Below are 20891 nucleotides of genomic sequence, written 5' to 3'. Positions count from 1 at the left end.
TTTAAAACCATTTACATCAACACCGATGGGATTCAATGCCGTCAGGAATAAGTGCCCCAAAATCCCAGTAGCCTACAAAACATACATGGTCAACAGTTTATCACTAGATGGCCGGGGAGAGAGGGCAATGACAGTGCTACACTTCAGAAATTAAAAATAAACACTATAGGAAACCTCCCCATCTGCAATTCACTTACATCACATACAAGCTTGGCATGATGACCTGTACCTAAACAAGGCAAGGAGGAAAGAAAACAATGCTATACTGAAAACTGATCAGATGAATAAGGAGCCTACTGTAAAAGGTCCCTACTGTACCTTTCACACAGTGAGTGCTTAGTGAGTGGTTAACTAACATTGTCCATACCCTGATGAGTGGCACTAACAGTGGGGTCTAATGTGAATAGGTAAGAGGGTAAAGAGAGTGATGATGGAGCACCTGTTAAAAGTGGCTCCCATCGTCAACACTCACAGAGCTACAAGGAGATGCTATTCTAATGTCTCCAACAATAAGGACAGGAGTCAAACCACATAACCGGCACACTGTAAATAATGGATTTCATTATCATAGCTTTTTTTCACTGGATCTCAAAGCACCACCTGTACTAGCTTTGTCACTGACAGTGCTTAAGATATATTTTTCATAAATACATGGTTCATATAGTGTGCAATCAATCAATACTTTATAGAATAGGCAGGCAAGTGATATTGAACAAACATTCTGAAAAATAACTAAAACAAACATCTAATACAAATCAACATTTTCACAGATTCACCTTTTGCACTTTAGCGGATAGAAAATGAAGACCTGTGACGTATGAGGCCATGATGGAGGAATGGTAAGAGCTAACCCCGCTTCCCCCGTAAAGTGGTTTTCACAAAGCTTGAATTTGTGTGGTTGAGTGGAAAAAGTAGGCACCACCATCTGCACATACACAGCATTGAACAAATAGCACCAGAGAGGTTGCTAGGGGCAACCTTCTATCCAGCATGGCTGTCAGTGTCATTAGAAATAAACAGCAGTGTGATTATAGGAAGCCTGGTGTCTTGGCGAGCTTTAACTTTGGAAAGCTAGAGAAAAATAAAGGATGAAATAAGAGGCAAAATGTCTCTCGTCTGTTTTTTTTTTTTGACGAAGGTTCTCCCTGCTGCCATGTATTGTGCATGCTTTGTGTCAAAGGTGTTCTGAGTGAGGAGATGAATGGTTTAACCCTACAATACTCTCACCTTTGACTTCTGTGCATTCCATCAGCAAACAAGCTAAGATCTAATAGTCAATATTTCAGAGATTACAGTAGTGTTTTAGCTCTAGACACGATTGAAAATGTAGAATATTAACAACAAAAATATTACAACAATACAAAAAGTGCAGCAATGAGAGAAAGGAAGATTAAAGTGAATTTGTTCAGCTGAAACTTCTGTGGTAATGCTGACCAGAAAGACTGGGAAGATAATACCAAGAACTCACAGCTGTTTAAAGTCATTCAAATACTGCAAACTTACAGAGCGGTTAAAAGGTCCTCTCAGTTACTTAAACGACACTACTCTAAAGCCTTAAAATTATGCCAAATGCAAGAAACCATTCCATTCACTTATAGGATAGAAGGAAAACAATAAGATGTATTTTAATAAAATATGCCACGTGTCTTTGACAATGATTCAATTCAGTGTCTCCGTAGTTCATAACGACATTTATCACTTCTTGGAAACAATGCGTGTCAAGGCCCATTAAATAGCAGATACATCAAATGCCACGACTGCAATCCACAGTTCCTCTTGTACAATTAAAAGCCAAAATGTAAACAAAGCCCAAATTTAAATGGGATATAAATATATTTGTCACAAAACTGTAAAACATCAAGCGGTGTAAATTCACTTGACTCTTCCTTTAAAAAAAAAAAAAAATGAAGGTGGCATATAGGTCATACAAAACAAAACAAAACATTGAGTGCTATCACTTTTTTTTCTTTGAATGAGGTGACAGAGCTGATAAATATGGATGAAGATGAAGTGTTTTTGACCAGGGTGCAGTTGAGTCAGGGAGAAGGATCACATTAGATGAAGCGCCCTCCTTTGGTTGTGATGGTTTGTCTGGGAGTTGGGGTGGATTCTCCCGCTCATCTCCTCTCTGGCTCAGCTGACAGGAGAGCTTAACCCAGGCTGGTGATGTTTGACCTCCCACCAGGGGGCGCCGCGATGCGCTGGGTGTTGCGGCGAGGAATATTATCATCAACCTGTGCACCTGGGCATGAGAGATAGAGAGAAAAAAAGTCTAAACTTAAAGGGGATTTGAATGAGACATCGCTCTGATTTTCCTGACAAAAAAACAACACGAGAGGTTGTTTATTTGTAACAGATTAAATATATTGTAAAATTGCAGGCCAAATGAGAAAACTGGAGTGCCTACGGCACAAAAGTTTTGAGAATGACACAAATATTAATTTTCACAAAGTCTGCTGCCCCAGTTTGTATGATGGCAATTTGCATATACTCCAGAACGTTATGAAGAGTGATCAGATGAATTGCAAAGTCCCTCTTTGCCATGCAAATGAACTGAATCCCCCAAAAACATTTCAACTGCATTTCAGCCCTGCCACAAAAGAACCAGCTGACATCATGTCAGTGATTCTCTCATTAACACAGGTGTGAGTGTTGACGAGGACAAGGCTGGAGATCACTCTGCCATGTTGATTGAGTTTGAATAACAGACTGGAAGCTTCAAAAGGAGGGTGGTCCTTGGAATCATTGTTTTTCCTCTGTCAACCATGGTTACCTGCAAGGAAACACGTGCCATCATCATTGCTTTGCACAAAAAGGGCTTCACAGGCAAGGATATTGCTGCCAGTAAGATTGCACCTAAATCAATCATTCATCAGATCATCAAGAACTTCAAGGAGAGCGGTTCAATTGTTGTGAAGAAGGCTTCAGGGCGCCCAAGAAAGTCCAGAAAGTGCCAGGGCCGTCTCCTAAAGTTGATTCAGCTACGGGATCGGGGCACCACCAGTACAGAGCTTGCTCAGGAATGGCAGCAGGCAGGTGTGAGTGCATCTGCACGCACAGTGAGGCAAAGACTTTTGGAGGATGGCCTGGTGTCAAGAAAGGCAGCAAAGAAACCACTTCTCTCCAGGAAAAACATCAGGGACAGACTGATATTCTGCAAAAGGTACAGGGATTGGACAGCTGAGGACTGGGGTGAAGTCATTTTCTCTGATGAATCCCCTATCCTATTGTTTGGGGCATCTGGAAAAAAGCTTGTCCGGAGAAAACAAGGTGAGCGCTACCATCAGTCCTGTGTCATGCCAACAGTAAAGCATACTGAGACCATTCACATGTGGGGTTGCTTCTCAGCCAAGGGAGTGGGCTCACTCACAATTTTGCCTAAGAACACAGCCATGAATAAAGAATGGTACCAACACATCCTCCGAGAGCAACTTCTCCCAACCATCCAGGAACAGCTTGGTGACGAACAATGCCTTTTCCAGCATGATGGGGCACCTTGCCATAAGGCAAAAGTGATAACTAAGTGGCTCGGGGAACAAAACATCTTGGGTCCATATTTTGGGTCCATGGCCAGGAAACTCCCCAGACCTTGATCCCATTGAGAACTTGTGGTCAATCCTCAAGAGGCGGGTGGACAAACAAAAACCCACAAATTCTGACAAACTCCAAGCATGGATTATTCAAGAATGGGCTGCCATCAGTCAGGATGTGGCCCAGAAGTTAATTGACAGCATGCCAGGGCAGATTGAAGGGTCAACACTGCAAATATTGACTCTTTGCATCAACTTCATGTAATTGTCAATAAAAGCCTTTGACACTTATGTAATGCTTGTAATTATACTTCAGTATTCCATAGTAACATCTGACAAAAATATCTAAAGACACTGAAGCAGCAAACTTTGTGAAAATTTATATTTGTGTCATTCTCAAAACTTTTGGCCACGACTGTACATGTCTTAGTATTATGCTATTCCTACTGATGTTCCATGTAAGAGCTGTGAGAGACATTTTGAGCTGTACTCACCAGACAGGCTGAAGCCAGACTGGTGCAGGTTGCGGACTGGCTGAGGACCCTGCTGATGCTGTTGCTGCTGCTGCTGCAGCTTGGCTGGAGAGGTCTTCACCGAGGTGACCGGAGTCATTACCTTAGGTGTCACATTCTCACACACTGGCCCGTCATAGAGACCCCTGGGGACCCCCCTCAGCTCCGTCAGCTTGGAGGAGACAAACAGAGAGACAGACAGACAGACAAAATGACAGCATCAGTTCGGCTGTTCCGAGTTCTGCGATCATCACCGTCAGTGGGAATGGTCATAAACAATCTATTCTGTGCCAATTTCACAGCACTATAGACTCACCCTGCTGCGAGCCTTTATCCTCCTGTAGACATGGTCAGGGAAGGGCTTACGGCTCACATAGCGCCCACATCCCTCAGTGGTATGGAGGTCGCCCTCTTCCAACACGATTTTGCCCTGGCTGATCACCACCAGGGGAGCTCCACGCACCTCAATGCCCTCAAAGATATTATAGTCCACAGCCTGCAGAAGAACAGCTCTGATGAGAACAGTGACAAATAGACTGACACAGTACAAGAGGGCAAATAACATAGAAAGAGAACACCAAGACTACACGATTACCACATGCACAAAACAACAACACATTTAAACAAGCTGAGGCCTTTTTCAATATGAACTTCAGTCTGGGCATTAGTCTTTCAATGACTTGTGCCAGCATGGTGATGGCCATCAATCACATCAACATAGATGCCCAGAGAGAAAGACAGACTGTTACACTGTTACACAGTGAGTCACTGACATTCAGCTGACATCCTACTGGGAAACTAGTGCTAATATAGCCAGCTAGCTCCTCTAAATGAAGAGTAGTGATGACTCAGTGAGTGATAAAAAAATAATAATAATACAAATCGTTTGTCACACCAGATAGGTGCAGTGAAATGTGACGTTTTACAGGGTCAGACATAGCAGTACAGCGCCCCGGACCAAATGATGGTTAAGTGCATTGCTCAAGGGCACATCAACAGATTTTTCACCTTGCCGGCTTGGGTATTCAAACCCAAACCGACAAGTTACTGGCCGAACGCTCTAACCGCTAGGCTACCAAACAGTCTGCATGAGGTGTTCTGTGACAAGTCATTTTAGGTGAGTAGATTTTTACTTGTTAGGTTGGATCAAAGATTTGTTGGTAAAATACCTTCAATGTTTCATATGAAAATGAGTCCTACATACAGTAGGTGTGACTAAAACCATGTATAAATACCATGACATGGTCAATACAGTGTGGGTTGGCCAGGCTCTTACCACGTTGTGGCTCTTGGCAGAGATGACCTTGCTGACGTCTGGGTCCCAGAGGACCAGGTCGGCGTCAGAGCCCACAGCGATGCGGCCCTTACGGGGGTACAGGTTGAAGATCTTAGCTGCATTGGTGCTGGTCACAGCCACAAACTGGTTCTCGTCCATTTTTCCAGTCACCTAAGGGAATCAGAAGACAAGGCGCTGTCACTTCCTTTCTAACAAAACAGCTGCAAACATTCACCACCAACTGAGACAACCGCTTGATGACATGAATAACTGTGGCACAAACAGGGAAAGTAGATTGATTGTTAATACCACAATATCTGTGTATATTTACAATAACAGGATACATTTAAAAGAAGCATGTGTGATTGGGGTAGGTTTGATGGTAGGAAACCCGGCAGAAAAGTCAGTAGTGTGCCTCACCACACACTTGTCCCAGATGAGGGAGAGTCTCTCCTCAGTGCCGTTGGTGCCCTCTGGGATGAGGGTGAAGTTGTCTTTACCCACGGCACGCTGGGAGGTGTGGAACGTGCAATGAGCACTACCAGTCACCTGCAGGTCACCACTGGAAAGGAACAAAGGATGGAGGGGAAGAGGGAGAGAGACTACTGACAGGTCTTATGTTTGATCTTTCTGTCTTGAGTGATACGACTTTCCAGGAGGCTAGGATGACATACCGCCCTCTGGTGGAAGATGTGTGTAAGTAACACATGATTACTGCATAGCTCTGTGTTGAATAGAGGTACATAGTGTAAATGGTGTACCTACCAGGAGAGCAGTGAGTTGAGATAGTCGGGGGTGGTGGGGTCGGGGCTGAGGGGTGGGGAGGTGATGAAGGCAGCTGCCTTGGCCCAGTTCTTACTCCAGTAGTGGGTGCCGTCCGTGCCCAGGCTGGCAGAGATGGGCTCTCCATACACCACAGCGCCTAGAGTACCACAGAAACACAGCAAAACACGAGGTCAGCATGGCAGGGAGAGTCAGTGTTCTATACACCTCAGAGTGCTCGTGCCCGGTCTCCAAGGCAGGACTGATTTACAAGTGGAATCATTTATGTGGGATTTGATATTTAGTGTATCTATAACCACAGAGAACAATCAATACAAAAACATGTTGCAGTAGTCCATGACCACACTACTTTCTCTTTTTTACTAGTACCCTTTTTCCTGGCCAGGGCGATGACGTCAGCAGCACTCTTGCTCATCACCTTGGTGATGTACAGGGGGCAGTTGGTCTGATTGGCCACAGTGACTGACCGGTTGACTGCCTCTGCCTCCACCTACACACCAGACAGACACAGAGAGAGGGATTTCAGTCCAAACAGACCAGACTCAGTGACCTTCATGTTGAGTTACAGACTAGCTTTAATGCTTCTAGGCATTCTGGGAGAAGCAAGCATAGGAAAGACACTTGACTCACTCATTTACTTTACATCTGTAGTGAATTCTGTTAATATCATACAGCCTCTTCCCTAATGTCCATGTAAAGCAACCAAAGGCACACATCAAATACAAGCAGAAGGCTGATATAGGCAGGGGACCTGGCCAGAGGTCATACTTACCTCCTCTGGGCGGCTCAGTACATGACCCTCAGGGCCAGTGATGCCCAGCTCCAGGATCCTGCACTGCTCCTGCAAACACATCAGACAACAGCTTTTTTTTATTTTATATAATTTATTGCCACATACAATAAAACTGTGAAATGTGTTGTTTTACAGGGTCAGCCATAGTAGTACGGCACCCCTAGAACAACCTAGGGATAAGTGCTTTGTTCAATGGTATCTCATCCTATTTTTCACCTAGGGGATTCGAACCAGCGACCTTTCAGTTACAGGTGCAACGCTCTAACCCTTAGGCTACCTGCGCTTGGCCAGCGGAGAAGGCAAGCTGGGACACGGTGATAGGGTTTATTAGAGGTTCTGTTACCTGGGCAATGATGTCCCCGTTCTCTGCGTGCACCTGAGCGATGGCACCCAGGTCTCTGATGACACCGAACACCTCGTACATCTACAGGAGGAGGAAAGCAGACAGTTACACGCAGGGCAGGGAACCAGAGGCTTTAGCAATGAGGACATTTACAAGATGACTGGAGATCTCTTTATCAGAGCAACACATGTTGGATGAGAATCAGAATCAGAAGGAGAGCGCTAAATGCACAGATTAGTTCATTTACTCCACTTCTCTCTTTAGCTTGGACCACTTTGTTCAACTCCGAATTCCCACGGCAATCAACTAGGTATTCACAGCTGCAATAGGCCACAGGAAACGGTCAGGCAATCTTTCAGCACGTGTTGCAAGAGTCATCCCCAGTGTCAGTCCTAAACACTAACCAGCCTGTGCTGAGTGGGAAAACTCAATATTGGCCCATAACAAAGCTCTCACAGAAAGACATGAGGCACATGGTAGTGATCATTCACCCCAGACAGACAATCCTTTACCTAGCATTCAGAAAGCAGTAGACTTTCCAGAAGAGGTGAAGAGGTCTACAATAATCTCTGAATGTTTGGAGCAGTGACGTACTGTAGCATGCAAGATACGCAGGCGTAACGTGAACACTCGTGCAAATCCCTCATTTTACGTCAACAACTACTTTTTACGCCTGCTAATCTATAGTTAGGATTCAGCCTCCAAAGAGTTTATCAGAAATGTAATACAGAATATCATTCTGTCATGCAATTTAGCTACACAAAGTGCATTGCAATCATTTCTTTAAAAAGGCACAAGCCTCCAGAAATGTTGACTCCTCCATCCGTCGCCAGTAAATCCTACCAATCTGAAATGCTTCAAATCGTACCTGGGAGTCGGAAAGTTGGAAAACATCCTTATAAGCCAAATAGACCAGGAAAGAGTTGACACCTAAAGATAGAAAACTTATGAGCAATAGTAGCAATAAAAGGATAGAAAAGGGAGAGGAAAGGACAGTCACAGGAAGGAAATAAACCAGAAAGAGTCTTAGTAGAAGTAATAACTGCCCCAACCCCCTGACATGAGTGAATGTAGGGAGAATGGGTTGTGTAATTGTGTTAGCGGTGTACCATGGTCCTTCACCAGGCTCTCCATCTCCTCCTGCATGCCCTTGTGCCAGTTAGTGATGTCCACATGCAGAGAGTAGTCACAGCAGGACTTGCTGTCGGCCCATTCCCTCCACTGGTTGAACGCTGCCAGCAGGCTCACACCAGGTTCTGGAACCACATGATCAACTACACACACACACAAACACACACCATTGAAAACACACTAGCAGTAACATTATCACATTTTACAGAGGCCAGATATATTCAAAATCATGAGACAACGTGAACATCTGGTATTTAGTATTTTATTAGGATCCCCAATTAGACCACTGCCAAGGCAGTGGATACTCCTCCTGGGGTCCAAACAGGAAACAAAACACAACAAATAAAATACATAACACAATTAAAAATACAGTACAAAATATTGTCCCTGTCAGCGGGGTGGCAGAGAGTTCCATGTAGTCATGACTATTTAAAACTGTGCGTTTCCCAGCCTCTGTTCTGGACCAGGGTACTGTGAAGAAACCTCTGCCTGCATGTCTTGTGTTGTACTGATGAGTGCCCGAAATGTGTGCAAACTGCTTGAACAGACAGTTCTGTACCTTTAACCCATCAACACCTCGCACAAAGACCAATAGTGATGCAGTCAATCTCTCCTCAAATCAACATGCGCGCAATGACGGACGGACACACGCAGGCCGTCTGGTCAGCATGTTAGAGAGGCTTCCATTAAAGAAAACCCTCTGTTCTATTAGATAGGTAACTCTCAATCCATGATAAGGCAGAGAATATAAATCCATAAAACCTACGTTTTGTCAGCAATAGGTTAGGATCAATGATATCAAAAGCTGCACTGAAATCTAACAAAACAGCTCCCACAATCTTATTATTATCAATTTCTTTCGGCCAATCATTAGTCAATTATGTCAGTTTCGAGCATGTTGAGTGCCCTTCCTTATAAGCATGCTGAAAGTCTGTTGTTTTCTGTAAAATAACATTGTATTTGGTCAAAAGTGATTTCCAAAAGTTTGCTAAACACTATTAACAGGCCGATTAATGGTTCAAACAGCCAACCAAAGGGTGCTATTCTTTGGCCGTGTAATGACCTTTTCCCTTCCTCCAGGCCTGAGGGCACACACCGTCTTCTAAGCTTAAATTGAAAATGCGGCAAACAGGGGAATTTTTTTTTCCGTTACCAACTTCAGCAATTTTCCATCTAGGATGTCAGTACCAAGTATCAGTAAGTCAGAATCTACCTAGACATCACATGTATTATGGGTTTCTGTCAAGTATGCCATTTCATTAGTACATACTGATCATGGTGGTTCCCCCAGCCAGAGCAGCTCGGGTGCCCTGGTAGAAGTCATCTGCTGACACCATGCCCCTGTCTGGCATCTGGAAGCGTGTGTGCACATCTATGCCCCCGGGCATCACCATGTGCCCATGGGCATCAATGATCTTCACCCCACCAGGAACAATCAGGTTCTCTCCAATTTGCCTGAGAGAAGAAGAAACGGATTGAGAGAAATTATCAAAGGGTATTACAAAAAATAAATAAACGTCCTCTCACCGTCAACTGCGTTTATTTTCAGCAAACTTAACATGTGTAAATATTTGTATGAACATAACAAGATTCAACAACTGAGACATAAACTGAACAAGTTCCACAGACATGTGACTAACAGAAATGGAATAATGTGTCCCTGAACAAAGGGGGGGGGGTCAAAAGTAACAAGCAGTATCCAATGTGGCCACCAGCTGCATTAAGTACTGCAGTGCATCTCCTCCTCATGGACTGCACCAGATTTGCCAGTTCTTGCTGTGAGATGTTACCCCCACTCTTCCACCAAGGCACCTGCAAGTTCCTGGACATTTCTGGGGGGAATGGCCCTAGCCCTCACACTCCGATCCAACAGGTCCCAAACGTGCTCAATGGGATTGAGATCCGGGCTCTTCACTGGCCATGGCAGAACACTGACATTGCTGTCTTGCAGGATATCACGCACAGAATGAGCAGTATGGCTGGTGGCATTGTCATGCTGGAGGGTCATGTCAGGATGAGCCTGCAGGAAGGGTACCACATGAGGGAGGTGGATGTCTTCCCTGTAACGCATAGTGTTGAGATTGCCTGCAATTACAACAAGCTCAGTCCGATGATGCTGTGACACCACGCCCCAGACCATGGCGGACCCTCCACCACCAAATCAATCTCGCTCCAGAGTACAGGCCTCGGTGTGACGCTCATTTCTTCGACGATAAACGCAAAGCTGACCATCACCCCTGGTGAGACAAAACCGCGGCTCGTCAGTGAAGAGCACTTTTTGCCAGTCCTGTCTGGTCCCCAGCGAGGGTGGGTTTGTGCTCATAGGCGACGTTGTTGCCAGTGATGTCTGGTGAGGACCTGCCTTACAACAGGCCTACAAGTCCTCAGTCCAGCCTCTCTCAGCCTATTGTGGACAGTCTGAGCACTGATGGAGGGATTGTGTGTTCCTGGTGTAACTCGTGCAGTTGTTGTTGCCATCCTGTACCTGTCCCGCAGGTGTGATGTTCGGATGTACCGATCCTGTGCAGGTGTTGTTACACGAGTCAGTAGAAAGACCTCTTTAGTGTCCTAAGTTTTCATAACTGTGACCTTAATTGCCTACTGTCTGTAAGCTGTTAGTGTCTTAACAACCGTTCCACAGGTGCGTGTCCATTAATTGTTTATGGTTCATTGAACAAGCATGGGAAACGGTGTTAAAACCCTTTACAATGACGATATATGAAGTTATTTGGATTTCTACTAATTATCTTTGAAAGACAGGGTCCTGAAAAAGGGACGTTTCTTATTTAACTGAGTTTATAAAACCAACAAAGGTGCAGGCAAGAAAATGGCACTCTAACTATTAGGACTTACTTGATGACGCCATCCTCCATATAGATGTCAGCAAGGAAAGACTGGTCATCATTCACAATCTTCCCACCTTTGATTAGGAGACGATCACTCTGTGGGAAGAGACAGAATTTCATTTACATTTGACTTTTGATTGTATTTATAGCAGTGAGCACCACAACCCATTGACTAAAAAGCATATTACACATTGAACATATTTGCCATGAAAGGTAAGCTAGCCAATACTCAACCCCGGCACATCCATCCGTCCAGGAGAGCTTTCACAGAACTACACTGAATAGAAGCACAGAGGCGTGCCATGAGTAGCTAACGAACAAGCTGCACACAAGGATAGAATCCTCGGCATGCATTCCTATATAGAACAGCACTATGGCTTTGCCAAGACATGGCCATTGTCTAGTCTGCCAAGAAACCCCAAACAACAATGCATAAGCAGGGCTAAGTGAAAAACAAAGTAACACAACGGTATTCAAACATTTAAGTTTGATTTGTTTACATGGAAAATTTCAAACAAAAGGACACAGGTTTATGGCCACATCTTTCCTTCTTTGTCTCTTTCTGCAAAGTTTTCATAACCAACTATTCCCAACCAGAGCTGTTTCTTTCTCTGTCAAACCAGTGATGCAGTTAACACATACTCATAACGCGTCTCCATATTAAGTGAGTGCAAAGACTAGGCTAATGTCCAACAGAAAAGCCTTATTAAAGCAACCACATCCATAATCTACTCAGACAGCACTCAGATTGTACATTTTTACTAGCCTAGGCTATATCTTTCATATAGAATCAGGCTTTATACATTAAGTCATAAGAGATTCCACCCCGATCACAAACAGCTCAGATCATGGAGAATAGCTCAGATCAGAGGGGTAGCTTAGTTCAGTCTGAGATGCAGAGGAAAGTGCTGTGTAGACTAGGGCATGGGTTAATGGAAGACCAAGAGCATGCACTTAAGCTGCAATACGTAACTTTTTGGGCAACCTGACCAAATGCATCTTTTACTTTTGGTTTTGTACACCAGCTTCAAACTGAAAAAACAATATATGGTTATTGAAAATATATTTCACAGCAGTTTAGATGGTACAATGATTCTCTACATTAGGTGAACTACACTAAACAAAAATATAAATGCAACATGCAACAATTTTACTGAGTTACAGTTCATAAGGAAAATCAGTCAACTGACAAATTAATTTGGCCCCAATCTGTGGATTTCACATGACTGGGAATACAGATACGCATCTGTTGGTCAGATACTTGTTTTAAATTTTAAACGGTAGGGGTGTGGATCAGAAAACCAGTCAGTATCTGGTGTGATCACCATTTGCCTCATGCAGCATCTCCTTTGCATAGAGTTGATGTGGCTGTTAATAGTGGCCTGTGGAATGTTGTCCCACTCTTCAATGGCTGTGCAACGTTGCTGAATATTGGCGGGAACTGGAACACACTGTCATACATGTCAATCCAGAGCATCCCAAACATGCTCAATGGGTGACATGTTGGGTGAGTATGCAGGCCATGGAAGAACTGGGACATTTTCAGCTTACAGGAATTGTGTACAGACATGGGGCCGTGCATTATCATGCTGAAACATGAAGTAATGGTGGCCGGATGAATGGCATGACAATGGGCCTCAGAATCTCGTCATGGTTTCTCTGTGCAATCAAATTGCAATAAATAAAATGCAATTGTGTTCATTGTCCGTAGCTTATGCCTGCCCATACCATAACCCCACCGCCACCATGGGCATTCTGATGTCAACGTTGTGAACAGCAAACCGCTCGCCAACACAACGCCATACACCGTTTGCCACCTGCCTGGTACAGTTGAAACCGGAGTTCATCCGTGAAGAGCACACTTCTCCAGAGTGCCAGTGAAGGTGAGCATTTGCCCACTGAAGTTGGTTACAACGCCGAACTGCAGTCAGGTCAAGACCCTGATGAGAATGATGAGCACGCAAATGAGCTTCCCTGGGACGGTTTCTGACAGTTTTTGCAGAAATTCTTCGGTTGTGCAAACCCACAGTTTCATCAGCTGTCCGGGTTACTTGTCTCAGATGATTTCCTGCAGGTGAAGAAGCCGGATGTTGAGGTCCTGGGCTGGCATGGTTACACGTGTTTAGTGGTTGAGGCCGGTTGGAAGTACAGCCAAATTCTCTAAAATGATGTTGGAGGCGGCTTACCGTAGAGGAATTCAAATTAAATTCTCTGGCAACAGCTCTGGTGGACATTCCTGCAGTCAGCATGCCAATTGCGCGCTTCCTCAAAACTTGAGAACATTTGTGGCATTGTGTTGTGTGACAAAACGGAACATTTTAGAGTGGGCTTTTGTCCCCAGCACAAGGTGCTCCTATGTAACGATCATGCTGTTTAATCGGCATCTTGATATGCCACACATGTGTAACGTGGATGGATTACCTTGGCAAAGATGAAATGCTCACTAACAGGGATGTAAACAAATGTGTGCATGGGACCAACACTTTACATGTTGCGTTTATATTTTTGTTCAGTATATTACAATTTTAGCAACAAGGAAATGGAGGAGTGAATTCTGCACAATACACCTTTAAGAGTAGGACAAATAATCCCATTTCCATCTAAGGAGAGCATGTTAGTGTAGGCTCGGGCTGGCCTACTTCTCATCAGGCCTTCCTCGGTGAGTGTGGGCTGGGTAGCTTCTGTAATGAGGCTGACAGAGGCTCTCTCCAGACTGCACAGCAGCCCACAAGATGTAGGATGTTAGTATCTCCTAGCTAGCACCCTGACCTGACCACTTCCACCTTCAGACAGTGACCAATAGCCAACCACTAATGGCCGCAGAGAAGACTTTAGACAAACCTCAGAATCTTAAAGGCAATCCAAAAGGGCATTATTCCATCATGATCTAACAGACTATTGTCAAGTGGGTCAGATTATGCTACATTTCTGGACTCAAACTGGAACATTTTTAATAACAGGCCTGAATGCAGAGAATAAAGCACACTGGTTCCAATATCCTCTTTTAGAACCATGAGTGATCTTGTCTTACTTATCTTCCTCTGTTCATCATCCATAGTAATACCTGTATCTTTAATAGTCTTAGGAGATCTAGGCAAAACACTGATGTATTGTGTTTTAATCTATGTCTTGCCACTGCAGAGGCAGGTGATAACTGAAGCATCTTTTAATAAACACCTCACAAACAGAATGACTTCATGAATCTCTGTCACACCTAAATGCACCAGTGGAGGTAAACTATTTATTCAGAGAAATAAACATCCCTGAGATTGAAAGCCTCAAGGGCAAGCATATAATTGATTTATGTCATGGTAATGCTGTTAACAATTGGGCCCAGGGAATAATTGTGAAAAATCTGAGCAACTCCATGCTGTGCAAATTCTTGACACAGTGATGAAGTGAGAGCGAAATTAAATGCAACCACTCCACTGAATGGCATTTAGAACATGCATTATGACTAGTTAGGTAATGAAAATCCATATCCTCACTGCCTCATGTACAGTGAGCCCAGCCCAGTAAAATGCTGAGCTGGATGGGCTCTGTGGATGAGTGGATGGGTAATCTTTGTGACACGGAAATGATTCTGTACCAAACACTCTCCTGGAATTATTTAGGCTACAGCCATAGACTTCGCATCATTGTATCTGTCCCATTATGGTGTCCGTGAGAGCATGGGCAGTGCCATTTGAAGTAGTCAATTTTCTTATTCTACTACTTCTATGAGTTTTGGGATGGCAGGTAGCTTAGTGGTTAGAGCGTTGGGCAGTAACAGAAAGGTTGCTAGATCGAATCCCTAAACTGACAAGTTAAAAATCTGTCGTTCTGCCCCTGAACAAGGCAGTTAACCCACTGTGCCTAGGCCGTCATTGTAAATAAGAATTTGTTCTTAACTGACTTGCCTAGTTAAAATAAATAAATAAATGAGTTGGCAAACAAACTGAAAGGGTGCACACTGCCACCTAGAGTATGTTGTTTGAATAGGTATGAAGCCACGGTTGGCAATTTACTGCCCCCTGCAGTTATGGAATGTTTCCTCACTAATATAATTTATTGGCTGATCCCTTCTGGTGACTTGGATGGAATTATGTGATCCTTCATTAAAGAGATTCTCTGGTACTTTTGTATACATTTTAGCAAGTAGTTCTGAAAGTAGCGACCACAAGCATAAAGTGGTCCCTGAAAATTGCATATATGCAGATATGTGAACTATGTCACTGCCGTCTCTGCTGTGTGAATGATGTGCATCTGGCTCAAATGGCAAGGGGCTGAAGCTCATTGGTTGAAAATATAGGGCAAATGGCACCGCATAGCTTCCAGAAAAACAGTTGCTTTCAAACTAGGGATTTTGTGGCTAATTGAGGTAAAACACAGGGTTTCTATTACCCGATAATAGCCGGATTTTGGACGATAAAAAAAAGAGAAAAGTCTATAAAATTGGGGTCCGCCGATTGTCCGAGAAGGGAAAAAAACCGCTTTGAAATAATGCTTTTTAACCTATTCATTGATGGAAATACCAGTCAATGTAAATACATTTGACTGGTCATGCTTATTGGTCTTTAGGTTAATTTGCATAAGAGGAATTAAATTGGCACATGTGTACTGTATATTAAGTATCTTATTTATCACACGTGTACAAAATGCAGATACAGAGGCTTTGAGCTGAAAATATTGCTCAAACAGCAACTGCACAGGCAACGGAAGGCAGGTTTCATCAGCGCATCACACACCACTTTGCATTGGGCTGGAGACAGTATGCACTTTCAAAAAACATACAATTAATTGACTGAAACCTGAACGTTTTACTACATATTATGAGGCATGTTTGGCCTTGCTTCAAAGTAGCCCAGTCAAAATCAGACCATATCCGGAGGCAATTATTTTACATCAACTTTTTTTCATCGTCCAGTAGCTAAAGGCACAATCCTAGTCATATTAGCAACCCATGCTAGTTGTTAAATATTAGAACTCCCCTCTTTCTACATTTCTAACAGACATTTTCATCTCTGTCACATGAAACTGTTTGCATGTGCGGTGCGCCTTTGACATCAGTGTTTTCCCGCTAACTGCATTATGGAACAAACATTCATCCATAGCCTACTGCCTTCTGCGCATTGCTACTCTTATAATGTGAGGAAATAATAGTTTATCAGCATTTTAAGCTAAACATTCTGATCTATATTCCCACAACTGGGGAATATACAACTGGAATAGGCTATTTCCTTCTCGACAAGATGACCAATACAATAGGTAAACTTTTCTACTATTGGGGACAGTAGATTGACATAGGCTAGTGATTTTGCTGTTCATTGGTGGCTGAGAAAAAAGTAAATGTGGCCCGTTACTCTAGCATCTTCAATGTGCACATCAGAATTTGGTAAGAAGGACCGCACATCATTGCATCCTCGACTTGTATGTTCTGTTAATATGAATTATCGTGATCAAATGTGATTCTTTCATTCTGAGCTCTGTGGGAGGACTCCCTAATCAGGTTACGCACCGCATGCTAAAACTGGCTTTAGGGCACTACAATCCTCCAACTATCTCTATGGCTACAGGTCAAATGTTCAGTAGGTCTGGGCTAGAGGTCGACCGATTATGATTTTTCAACGCCGATACCGATTATTGGAGGACCAAAAAGCCGATACCGATTAAATCAACCAATTTTTTAAAAACGTATTTGTAATAATGACAATTACAACAATACTGAATGAACACTTATTTTAACTTAATATAATACATCAATAAAATCAATTTAGCCTCAAGTAAATAATGAAACATGTTCAATTTGGTTTAAATAATGCAAAAAACAAAGTGTTGGAGAAGAAAGTAAAAGTGCAATATGTGCTATGTAAGAAAGCTAATGTTTCAGTTCCTTGCTCAGAACATGAGAACATATGAAAGCTGGTGGTTCCTTTTAACATGAGTCTTCAATATTCCCAGGTAAGAAGTTTTAGGTTGTAGTTATTATAGGAATTATAGGACTATTTCCCGCTATACCATTTGTATTTCATTAACCTTTGACTATTGAATGTTCTTATAGGCACTTTAGTATTGCCAGTGTAACAGTATAGCTTCCGTCCCTCTCCTCGCTCCTCCCTGGGCTCGAACCAGCAACACAACGACAACAGCCACCATCGAAACAGCGTTACCCATGCAGAGCAAGGGGAACAACTACTAGAAGGCTCAGAGCGAGTGACGTTTGAAACGTTATTAGCGCACGCTAACTAGCTAGCCATTTCACTTCGGTTACACCAGCCTCATCTCGGGAGTTGATAGGCTTGAAGTCATAAACAGTGCAATGCTTGACGCACAACGAAGACCTGCTGGCAAAAAGCCCGAAAGTGCTGTTTGAATGAATGTTTACGTGCCTGCTTCTGCCTACCACCGCTCAGTCAAATACTTAGATACGTGTATGCTCAGTCAGATTATATGCAACGCAGGACACGCTAGATAATATCTAGTAATATCAACCATGTGTAGTTAACTAGTGATTATGATTGATTGTTTTTTAAAAGATAAGTTTAATGCTAGCTAGCAACTTACCTTGGCTTACTGCATTTGCGTAACAGGCAGTCTTTAAAAAAATAATAATAATAATAATAATCGGCGATCCAAAAACACAGATTTCAGATTGTTATGAAAACATGAAATCGGCCATTTCGATTAATCGGTCGACCTCTAGTCTAGGCATAGCCATGGGAAGAATGGTTATAAAAAAAACATAATGATAATAATTACTTTTCAGCAGAGCGGAGAAAACTACTCCTCAGCATACCTCCCCACAGCCAAATCCATGTACATTACCAGCATCCCATAACTTATCTTTGCTTAGGTGGGGTGAGAGAGTAGCCTAGTTCATGCAAATAACAGGGCCCCGGTTTAAAGCCACACCATGCTGTCATCTGAAGGCTGGGGGCTGCTGGAATTGAGCCGTTTGTATGCAATGCCTGAGATGTCAGGGGTTTAGATGGATCTCCTTCACAACTGGAGGAGGCCTGACAGCTGCCTGAAAATAACAGTTCCCCTCCATGCTGCCCTTGCAGAAACAAAAATGGACAGCTATCAAGAACCTTTTTATTTCAATAATTCATATATTTTAGAGAGGAACGCACAAAAACGTGTGGTTTGTTATTTGATTCAAGCCATTAAATGCCTAAATGTCATTACTGTATCTACAGTATATTTCAGCATATAGTCAAAAGCCAGGCCTTCACGATCACAGCAAAAAGCAAGGATGGATTTCATCCAATGACCTACTTTATAGAAATGTTTTTTGCCCTTTCAATTACTGTCCCTATCCCCAAATGGCATCATGGCAAATCAACCCAATGCTTTCTAGGGTTGATAGGACGAATTGCTGTGACAAATACATATTTATTCAATTAATATATTTCCAAACAATTTGGAAAATAATGAGGCCTAGGTAAAACAAATGCTATTGTTGCTGGGATTTTCCTCAAATTTGATTTTATATGATGGTATTCCCAAGGTCTATAACTACAGTATTACCAATACTGCATTAAAAGTATAATATAATCAATCTGAATATAAGGAGGAAGAAGTACATAATGTCCCAATCATCTATTATTTTCCCTAAACCTGCCGCTAGGCTAAATCGTCTAACATGGTAGGATATGGAATGGCTGCAAAATAGGATGCACACAATAAAATGCGCGTCCCAATGAGTATTCCAATGACAAGAACGAGCTACAATGCGTTCAATTTCTTATGACCAATTACCGTGTCTTTGTTTATTATAGCAGTGCAAGTGGTGACAATGCATTTGTACAAATGGACCCAGTCCTCCTCAGACTATGCTGGCTGTAGCTAGCAAGCTAACTGTGTAATCCCCACTGCTAGCTTGTTCAGCCATGCATCGCCGGTCTAGATTTTACATACCATTTTGTAAAACTATAAGCATTTAAAACACAATACTCACTGTAATGCGTGGGATATTTTTCTTTCCCTGGTACCCGGACATTTTAGCGGCGCGTTGTCAGCCTCCTCGATTATGGTAGTCACCACACTTATGTAAACTAGACCGCTAGCAATGAAAGGAATGGATGCTCAGATGTGTTGAGACCAGTCCACGCCCAGACAAAATTGTGTCTGCAGCTATCGCCTGCAACAGAACCAATAACTAAATTCGTGAAATAACTCTATCCGTTCCAACGTCCAAAGAGGTTTGCTGAATGAACCTGAACGGTCTGACAGTCTTTCCTCACGTTCCAATGCTGAGCCAAGCCTGTCCAGACAGTCAGTCACCAACAGGGAGCGAGAATATAACCGGTGATGAGGGCCATGGCCACCGTGCATGCGCAACGCCCCACCCTGCTCCCATCTTCGCTCTCCAGCTCACCTGCTACCAGCAAGTCTGGAGCATGAGAGAAGTAGCAGTAACACTGATGCTAATTTGACTTGTCTGAAACAATGCAACTTCCTTTATTCAGAAAGGACAAACAAAGTCAAAAGGGCTGTGTGTTACGAATAACCCGAACCTGTATAATCAAGTTGTGCATGGTCAACATGAATGTTATTACGTTACTAATGTAGTGGGGAAAAGGCCCACACACTGATGTTCCTATACCAACTCTATTGTGACAAGGTACTGTCAGGTTTAAAGTTAACCACCACCTTTGATCGAAACCAATGTTGTGCTTATTTAGTAAGACATATTGTGTGTGGAAGCCTTATGGATTAAATGCTGTTATTTTTCACTAAATAATATGAAAGTGAAGTGCATGTTGATTTAATAAATTCCTTAATTTAAAAATGAAACAAGGTCATTCACTTGTATAGGCCCAGTTAGTCTGCCTAACACCTAACTCGAAGTCCTCCTGACTTCAGTCTGGAAAGGCTATTTTGATGTCGATAATGAAGAGGATGTGATGTTTTTACTGATTGGTTTTCTGTGTCTTTCTCACTCGAACACCAACATGGACAAGCACAAACAGCCCTGAGCGCCCCCTTCCAATACAACAGTTGGATTTTCAAATCCAAACTATTTATTCTCAAACGCCAGGAAAGACACCCGATTAGACTAATTACCCCATTAAACAGTAGAAATCATCATAACAATCACACCATTGTAGTCTAATCGGCTGGGAAAAAATAATCACAACACATAACACCTACTTCATCCTCAGAACTCCTACGGTTAGCCAATCAAAATGTCTGAAATCCTCAAACCCCTCTATTGCCATGGATTTACGATGAGATAGTTTATGTCAGAGTTTACTTTTAGTAGCAGGTTAGAATTTACGCAGCAGGTTAGGATAATGCATGTAGTAGGTTAGGATACTTAGGTTATGGTTAGGAAAAGGTTAGGGTTAGCTAAAATGCAAATAAATCTACTTTTGACTTCAATTTGACATAAACTGTATCCCAGCTAGCCATGACCGGTATTTGTCCGTTTATAGAGTATACAATAATCAATGGAAACATGAATGGGATGAACCAAGAGGGATCTCTTTCCTACAAAACATTGTTCCGGCATACACATAGACTTTTTTTTAAATCACAAAGAAATGTGAACATTAATTTGGTCACATTTCATGTTGAAGCTTAGAGGACGGACATCCAAATCCAGTACTTTTCTATTTACATAATTCCTCTAAACCTCAACTGCTCCGTAACGTGGTAAAAGGGGTAAATTGACATTGTTTAGGCCTACATGA

At 42.8% G+C, this 20891-nt stretch overlaps 1 protein-coding gene across 1 annotated transcript; it reads right to left on the bottom strand.

Moving 5' to 3' along the window:
* Positions 1–283: 283 nt before the first annotated feature.
* Positions 284–20562, bottom strand: LOC109895855 (dihydropyrimidinase-related protein 2-like). Its single transcript, XM_020489897.2, has 14 exons — positions 19154–20562; positions 11222–11310; positions 9639–9823; positions 8347–8511; positions 8106–8167; positions 7238–7318; positions 6874–6942; positions 6471–6591; positions 6084–6240; positions 5739–5880; positions 5319–5489; positions 4359–4538; positions 4025–4214; positions 284–2242 (listed from the first exon to the last, which is right to left on the bottom strand). Exons 1-14 carry the CDS (start codon positions 19193–19195, stop codon positions 2151–2153), a joined length of 1746 nt encoding a protein of 581 aa, XP_020345486.1. The 5' UTR covers positions 19196–20562; the 3' UTR covers positions 284–2150.
* Between the last annotated feature and the right edge of the window lie 329 nt (positions 20563–20891).

This window comes from Oncorhynchus kisutch, linkage group LG8 (genome assembly GCF_002021735.2).
Source record: "Oncorhynchus kisutch isolate 150728-3 linkage group LG8, Okis_V2, whole genome shotgun sequence".
NCBI classification, from domain to species: domain Eukaryota; kingdom Metazoa; phylum Chordata; class Actinopteri; order Salmoniformes; family Salmonidae; genus Oncorhynchus; species Oncorhynchus kisutch.
The sequence above is the reverse complement of the archived record's forward strand: the minus strand, read 5'-3'. Positions and strand labels throughout refer to the sequence as shown.